The following is an 8,905-nucleotide window of genomic DNA, read 5'->3' as shown; positions in this document are numbered from 1 at the left end:
AAGTCACCCTGCTCCCTGTACAGCCCCCATGTAGGAACGTCCGCTTATCTGTGCCCCACAACCCTCAGATCAGCCCCATGGAGTCCTGTGTACAGCGCCCCCGCCATGGCGCCGCTCCTCAGCCTCTCTCCCCAGGTCTCCCGCTATCAGCGCTGAGCACTGCACTGGAGGACGCCCCGCCCCTTCCCGTGACATCATCTCACACGGTCATGAGGTTGGCAAAGTCAATAAGGAAATACCACAGTGTGGTGAACACCGCCATCTAGTGTATGGAGCCGGTATTGTAGCCGTCCTGCACGCTGACAGCGGCCACAGTCATGTGATGTTAATGTTATTCCTTGTGCAGCGCGCTGATTGGATGGCGCGGCTGTAGCTCCGCCCGGAACTAGGGAGTGCTCAGCTGTTCGCACTGTGAGGTGTTTCGTTTTTTTTTTATTTTTCAAAGATGGCGGCACAGACAACGGACGGGATACGTCTGAGTGCGGTGAGAGAGGGGTAAATGGGGCGGCCGGGAGCCGGATACGGGGAGGGGAAGGGGCACCGTGAGGCCGGGCATGGCTGCGGCGGGTTTTACACAGGACTGTGCTCGGTTTCCAGCTCCTGCGGTCATAACGCCGAGAGATCCCTGTGATGTGTGCGCCCCAGGATGTGCTGGAGGGAAACAAGGCTCGGACGCCGAGGTTCCGCTGGGAGGGCATGGCCGGTGCTGGCCCCGGTGAGGTCCGCAGGGTCGGCTCTGGTGCTGTGTGCGCTGCTGCTCCGGGGCCTGCTGGTTCCGGCTCTGCCCCCATGGTCCCCCTCCTGCCGGCTGTGCCCCCTGGTTCCCCCTCCTGCCGGCTGTGCCCCCTGGTTCCCCCTCCTGCCGGCTGTGCCCCCATGGTTCCCCCTCCTGCCGGCTGTGCCCCCATGGTTCCCCTCCTGCCGGCTGTGCCCCCTGGTTCCCCCTCCTGCCGGCTGTGCCCCCTGGTTCCCCCTCCTGCCGGCTGTGCCCCCTGGTTCCCCCTCCTGCCGGCTGTGCCCCCTGGTTCCCCCTCCTGCCGGCTGTGCCCCCATGGTTCCCCCTCCTGCCGGCTGTGCCCCCATGGTTCCCCCTCCTGCCGGCTGTGCCCCCATGGTTCCCCCTCCTGCCGGCTGTGCCCCCTGGTTCCCCCTCCTGCCGGCTGTGCCCCCTGGTTCCCCCTCCTGCCGGCTGTGCCCCCTGGTTCCCCCTCCTGCCGGCTGTGCCCCCTGGTTCCCCCTCCTGCCGGCTGTGCCCCCTGGTTCCCCCTCCTGCCGGCTGTGCCCCCTGGTTCCCCCTCCTGCCGGCTGTGCCCCCTGGTTCCCCCTCCTGCCGGCTGTGCCCCCATGGTTCCCCCTCCTGCCGGCTGTGCCCCCATGGTTCCCCCTCCTGCCGGCTGTGCCCCCCTGGTTCCCCCTCCTGCCGGCTGTGCCCCCCTGGTTCCCCCTCCTGCCGGCTGTGCCCCCCTGGTTCCCCCTCCTGCCGGCTGTGCCCCCATGGTTCCCCTCCTGCCGGCTGTGCCCCCTGGTTCCCCCTCCTGCCGGCTGTGCCCCCATGGTTCCCCCTCCTGCCGGCTGTGCCCCCATGGTTCCCCCTCCTGCCGGCTGTGCCCCCATGGTTCCCCCTCCTGCCGGCTGTGCCCCCTGGTTCCCCCTCCTGCCGGCTGTGCCCCCATGGTTCCCCCTCCTGCCGGCTGTGCCCCCCTGGTTCCCCCTCCTGCCGGCTGTGCCCCCCTGGTTCCCCCTCCTGCCGGCTGTGCCCCCCTGGTTCCCCCTCCTGCCGGCTGAAGTCTCTCTAGTCATCTCTAGTGTTTGCTGGCGGTGTCCTGATATTTCCGTGGCTCCTGGTTTGGGTTGTGGTTCTGCTGCTGTTCATTGATCTCCGCCTTGTTTTGGTGCTTTCTGTAGATTCACAGTTGTGGTGGTCCCCAGTGCTCTCTGTGTGTCTCTAGTTGTAGAACCCGCTGAGATATCTACTTCTTGTCCTACCTGAGGCCCATAGTCTCTGTGGTTACACTATTGCTGCCTGAGCCCGTCTGGCTTGGCTCCACGTTGGCGCTGCCTGAGCCTGTCTGGTCTTATGTTCCGTGTTATGTTGGCTATAGAAATTTACCAACTCCAGTTTAAAAATAAATAAAATCTGATTTATTAACACAAAAGCTTATATAGCTTTGCGCTGTGATCCTGATATGGATCTATGTATCAGTGTTACAATACTGACCTATACCTAGATCCATATCGGTACCATAGTGTTAAGGTACCATCACACTGAACGATATTGCTAGCGATCCGTGACGTTGCAGCGTCCTGGCTAGCGATATCGTTGAGTTTGACAGGCAGCAGCGATCAGGATCCTGCTGTGCCATCGTTGGTCGGAGCAGAAAGTCCAGAACTTTGTTTCGTCGCTGGACTCCCCGCAGACATCGCTGAATCGGCGTGTGTGACACCGATTCAGCGATGTCTTCACTGGTAACCAGAGTAAACATCGGGTTACTAAGCGCAGGGCCGCGCTTAGTAACCCGATGTTTACCCTGGTTACCAGCGTAAGCGTAAAAAAAAAAACCAAACACTACATACTTACCTTCTACTGTCTGTCCCCGGCGCTGTGCTTCTCTGCACTGTGAGCGCCGGCCAGCCGGAAAGCAGAGCACAGCGGTGTCGTCACCGCTGTGCTTTCCGGCTGGCCGGCGCTCACAGTCAGTGCAGAGAAGCACAGCGCCGGGGACAGACAGCGGAAGGTAAGTATGTAGTGTTTGTTTTTTTTACGTTTACGCTGGTAACCAGGGTAAACATCGGGTTACTAAGCGCGGCCCTGCGCTTAGTAACCCGATGTTTACCCTGGTTACCAGTGAAGACATCGCTGAATCGGCGTCACACACGCCGATTCAGAGATGTCAGCGGGAGAGCCAGCGACGAAACAAAGTTCTGGACTTTCTGCTCCGACCAACGATGGCACAGCAGGATCCTGATCGCTGCTGCCTGTCAAACTGAACGATATCGCTAGCCAGGACGCTGCAACGTCATGGATCGCTAGCGATATCGTTCAGTGTGAAGGTACCTTTAGGCTATGCAAGTTTTTGCATTCGAAATAGTATCACAGGCACAGGAGCAGATTGTGCGTTTAGCCGGTGCAGCTTTGTTTTACACATTATAACTCTTTTATTCTTTGTAGAGGAAGCGCTGGTGATTTTATTTGGTTTATTAACGGTTATCGGAGTTTAGAAATGTTAAAGATATAAATGTAATTTAATTCAAGGTCCCTATGTGTAAAAACCAGGGCTGTGTTGTCGGTGAGCCCAAACCTCCGACTCCTCAATTTCCCTGACTCCACAGCAGCGGTCACTACAAAGCATGTACATAAAGTGCAGCACAGATTCATCTCCACTAAAAGCCAAGATCCTTAGATCAGGAACAGAACAGACATTTGTAGGACATTTCAGAACGTTCCCAAATTCTTATGAAAACATTTACAGCACATTTTGCTTTGTACTACTGAACCCAATTTATTATATATTTTAGGAGTTGGTCCATTTTATACCAACTCAGACTCAACCAAAGTGGACACCGACTACATGGCCCTGGTAAAAACAATAGAAAATTACCAACAAACGCACTACTGTATTACAGTAAGCATATTGGCCAATTGTGAAGAAATCAAAGTCTGGAAATATAACGTAATCGATGTCTGTGCCACTCTTGGTTTGTTAGTGCACTCTGAGCCTCCCCGGATCTGTTGGCGCAGCCCAAGCCCCCCACCCCCCGGGTCTGTTGGCGCACTTTGAGCCTCCCCGGGTTTGTTGGTGCACTTTGAGCCTCCCCGGGCTTGTTGGCGCACTCTGAGCCTCCCCGGGTCTGTTGGCGCAGCCCAAGCGCCCCCCCCGAGTCTGTTGGTGCACTCTGAGCCTCCCCGGATCTGTTGGCGCAGCCCAAGCCCCCCACCCACCGGGTCTGTTGGCGCACTCTGAGCCTCCCCGGGTCTGTTGGCGCACTCTGAGCCTCCCCGGATCTGTTGGCGCAGCCCAAGCCCCCCACTCCCCGGGTCTGTTGGCGCACTCTGAGCCTCCCCGGGTCTGTTGGCGCACTCTGAGCCTCCCCGGGTCTGTTGGCGCACTCTGAGCCTCCCCGGGTCTGTTGGCGCACTCTGAGCCTCCCCGGGTCTGTTGGCGCACTCTGAGCCTCCCCGGGTCTGTTGGTGCACTCTGAGCCACTCTTGGTCTTTTGGGGCACTCTGAGCCTCCCTATGAGCCTCCTAGTTTTGGTTTTATTAGTGTTATCTGAGTCGTTCTGGTCCTAGATGTTGTCCTGATAGTGACAGAGCTTGCTGAATTGGTTAAATCGAGAGTTTGTTCTTGGTTTCAGTTTCGTTTGTGTCGGTATCACTGTGACTCCCAGAGGTGTGTTGTTTTGCTTCTGGCACTTCTCTTGGTATTGAATACATTTGTTTTTCATGTATTTTTAGATTTGGCTCCTCAGGATCAGTTAACAATCATTATATAATGCTCCTCATATCCCTATTACTGCTCCCTACAATCCGGAGCTGTGCCTCTAACCCACACAGTGTATAATACCAGTCAATGTTCTGCACTCCGGTAATATAAAGCCTACTTGCTAGCGCTTTCCATACGAGAACGCTGTTGTTTTACAATGATGCAATCGTTTGACACCACTTTTGTGAAAATGGAGATCCCCTTTAATGAAGCTCAATCACTGTATATTGAACAAGTTGTAGCATTTTCTAATCTAACAACTCTAGAAGGCGGAGCAGTCGCCCCTGGTGCCGGCGGTATATGGAGGCAGTGTAGGTGATATTACATTATTAATAGCAGTAATAACATATGGGGACAATCCGTCTTATCAGCAGCGGTTAGTCCCATACGTGACCATAAAACCTGTCCGAGATCGATGACTTACAAATAACCATTGTATAAACAGCAAATCCAAATCCGTGGGAAAGTTCGCGAATTTGATTCCTCTTTTTGACTACAAGATGCCGAAAGAGTTTCCTTGCATGTGGACAGAGCCACGCTCCACCCGCAGCGTGACTGTCTGACACCAAGAAGCGAGAAAATGTTCATTTTATGTAGGCTTAATTATATGACATTAGTAGGCTATCGATCTGAATGGGCAGGACGGTTAATCAGTAGGGACCTCGTTATCTACGTACGCAGGGGCAAAGATCGCTCTATAGAGAGAATCTACCCGAGCCGTCATACTGCCTGGTCACGCGTTGGAGCAGTTCTGGAGCTCGGCCACCAGCAGGCTGTGACATCACATATCTCATTCGTCCTACCGTCTGGCTCTCTTCTCATACAAAGATGATTTTTGGGGGCATTTTGTGCTTTCAAACAGGAATCTGCAGTCTTGCCCACATAGTTGTCGTGTGTACAACTCTTTGCAACTGGGCAGGTTTATGGTCAGGAACAGGACCATCTGCTGGTCAATCAGACTGTCTGTATATTATTGCTAATAATAATAACTAGATGGTGGCCCGATTCTAACACATCGGGTATTCTAGAATATTTTTGTAGTTTATTTATGAAGATTTAAGAATAATGCAATGAATACACAGGATTTTCCGGGTAAAATATATACATTATCAGTGAAGCGGTGTTTAAATCCCGCGCCGATATCGCTGATTGGTCACGCCCGGCCAGCCACGACCAATCAGCGAAGCGTGGTTCAAATCCCGGGCCAATTCGCGGACGGACTGCGCCTGTCACTAATTGGTCGCGGGCAGATTGCAAGACCAATCAGCGATGCGGGATTTCCGTTACAGACAAACAGGCAGAATTAGACGATTATATAGTAGATACCCGATGTGTTAGAATCGGGTCACCATCTAGTATTCATATAAACATTGGTGCTTACATTTATGTTTTAACCCACTGGACACACTGCCATTTGTTTTTCTCCTGTCTTTATTTTAAGAGTTAAAACTTTATTAGTCATCTATCGCTGTATCGCTTGTTTTCTGCAGGGTGACTTATAGTTTTCAAAGACACCATTTATTTTACCATATGATAAACTTAAAAATGGGGAAAATTTTTATTCTCTCCCTTACACACTGTCCTCCATGATATTCTCTCCCTCACAGACTGTCCTCAATGTTATTCTCTTCCTCACACACTGTCCTCCATGTTATTCTCTCCCTCACAGACTGTCCTTCATGTTATTCTCTCCTTCACACACTGTCCATGTTATTCTCTCCCTCACACACTGTCCTCCATGTTATTCTCTCCCTCACAGACTGTCCTCCATGATATTCTCTCCCTCACAGACTGTCCTTCATGTTATTCTCTCCTTCACACACTGTCCTCCATGTTATTCTCTCCCTCACAGACTGTCCTCAATGTTATTCTCTCCCTCAGAGACTGTCCATGTTATTCTCTCCCTCACAGACTGTCCTCAATGTTATTCTCTCCCTCACAGACTGTCCTTCATGTTGTTCTCTCCCTCACGCACTGTCCTTCATGTTGTTCTCTCCCTCACGCACTGTCCTTCATGTTGTTCTCTCCCTCACGCACTGTCCTTCATGTTGTTCTCTCCCTCACACACTGTCCTTCATGTTGTTCTCTCCCTCACAGACTGTCCTTCATGTTGTTCTCTCCCTCAGACTGTCCTTCATGTTGTTCTCTCCCTCACAGACTGTCCTCCATGTTGTTCTCTCCCTCACAGACTGTCCTCCATGTTGTTCTCTCCCTCACAGACTGTCCTCCATGTTGTTCTCTCCCTCACACACTGTCCTTCATGTTGTTCTCTCCCTCACACACTGTCCTCCATGTTATTCTCTCCCTCACACACTGTCCTCCATGTTATTCTCTCCCTCAGAGACTGTCCTCCATGTTATTCTCGTTCCAGTATATGTATGTAGTTTATTTATGAACGCTGATTGGTCGCGCCTGGCCGGCCTCGACCAATCAGCAACACGGGATTTCGGTTACAGACAAACAGACCCTTAGACAATTATATATATACTAGCTGAAGAGCCCGGCGTTGCCTGGGCATAGTAAATATCTGTGGTTAGTTATAGCACCTCACTTCTCTTATTTTCCCATCACACCTCTTATTTTCCCCCTCACTCCTCTCATTCCCCCCTAACACTTGTCATTTCGACCTCACATCTGTCATTTTCTGATCACTCCACTATTTTCCCTCCCTCCTCTCATTTTGCACTCACACCTTTTCATTTTCACCTCACACCTCTCATTTTCACCTCAGTATATACATGTTTGTCATCTCCCTTATATATAGTATACACCTGTGTCATCTCCCCTGTATATAGTATATACCTGTATGTCATCTCCCCTGTAAATAGTATATACAGTCATGACCAAAAGTATTAACACCCCTGCAATTCTGTCAGATAATACTCAGTTTCTTCCTGAAAATGATTGCAATCACAAATTCTTTGGTATTATTATCTTCTTTTAATTTGTCTTAAATGAAAAAACACAAAAAGAATTGTCCTAAAGCAAAATTGGATATAATTCCACACCAAACATAAAAAGGGGGTGGACAAAAGTATTGGCACTGTTCGAAAAATCATGTGATGCTTCTCTAATTTGTGTAATTAACAGCACCTGTAACTTACCTGTGGCACCTAACAGGTGTTGGCAATAACTAAATCACACTTGCAGCCGGTTGACATGGAATAAAGTTGACTCAACCTCTGTCCTGTGTCCTTGTGTGTACCACATTGAGCATGGAGAAAAGAAAGAAGACCAAAGAACTGTCTGAGGACTTGAGAAACCAAATTGTGAGGAAGCATGAGCAATCTCAAGGCTACAAGTCCATCTCCAAAGACCTGAATGTTCCTGTGTCTACCGTGTGCAGTGTCATCAAGAAGTGTAAAGTCCATGGCACTGTGGCTAACCTCCCTAGATGTGGACGGAAAAGAAAAATTGACAAGAGATTTCAACGCAAGATTGTGCGGATGTTGGATTAAGGACCTCGACTAACATCCAAACAAGTTCAAGCTGCCCTGCAGTCCGAGGGTACAACAGTGTCAACCCGTACTATCCGTCGGCGTCTGAATGAAAAGGGACTGTATGATAGGAGACCCAGGAAGACCCCACTTCTTACCCCGAGACATAAAAAAGCCAGGCTGGAGTTTGCCAAAACTTACCTGAAAAAACCTAAAACGTTTTGGAAGAATGTTCTCTGGTCAGATGAGATAAAAGTAGAGCTTTTTGGGCAAAGGCATCAACATAGAGTTTATAGGAGAATAAAAGAGGCATTCAAAGAAAAGAACACGGTCCCTACAGTCAAACATGGCGGAGGTTCCCTGATGTTTTGGGGTTGCTTTGCTGCCTCTGGCACTGGACTGTTTGACCGTGTGCATGGCATTATGAAGTCTGAAGACTACCAACAAATTTTGCAGAATAATGTAGGGCCCAGTGTGAGAAAGCTGGGTCTCCCTCAGAGGTCATGGGTCTTCCAGCAGGACAATGACCCAAACACACTTCAAAAAGCACTAGAAAATGGTTTGAGAGAAAGCACTGGAGACTTCTAAGGTGGCCAGCAATGAGTCCAGACCTGAATCCCATAGAACACCTGTGGAGAGATCTAAAAATGGGAGTTTGGAGAAGGCACCCTTTAAATATCAGGGACCTGGAGCAGTTTGCCAAAGAAGAATGGTCTAAAATTCCAGCAGAGCATTGTAAGAAACTCATTGATGGTTACCAGAAGCGGTTGGTTGCAGTTATTTTGGCTAAAGGTTGTGCAACCAAGTATTAGGCTGAGGGTGACAATACTTTTGTCTGGCCCGTTTTTGGAGTTTTGTGTGAAATGATCAATGTTTTGCTTTTTGCTTCATTCTCTTTTGTGTTTTTTCATTTAAGACAAATTAAATGAAGATAATACCAAAGAATTTGTGATTGCAATCATTTTCAGGAAGAAACTGAGTATT

At 50.4% G+C, this 8,905-nt stretch overlaps 1 protein-coding gene across 1 annotated transcript in view; it reads left to right on the top strand.

The window, feature by feature from the left end:
* The first annotated feature begins 383 nt into the window (after positions 1-383).
* MORC3 (MORC family CW-type zinc finger 3) overlaps positions 384-8,905 on the top strand; it is a 63,674-nt gene continuing 55,152 nt past the window's right edge. Inside the window, exon 1 of the mRNA XM_069760766.1 lies at positions 384-484. Coding sequence (XP_069616867.1) covers positions 446-484 — 39 coding nt within the window. The 5' untranslated portion in view covers positions 384-445. The remainder of the gene's footprint in view (positions 485-8,905) is intronic.

The sequence above is a fragment of the Ranitomeya imitator genome, chromosome 3 (assembly GCF_032444005.1).
Source record: "Ranitomeya imitator isolate aRanImi1 chromosome 3, aRanImi1.pri, whole genome shotgun sequence".
NCBI lineage: Eukaryota > Metazoa > Chordata > Amphibia > Anura > Dendrobatidae > Ranitomeya > Ranitomeya imitator.
Note: the sequence above shows the minus strand (reverse complement) of the source record. Positions and strands in the feature narration are given on the sequence as shown.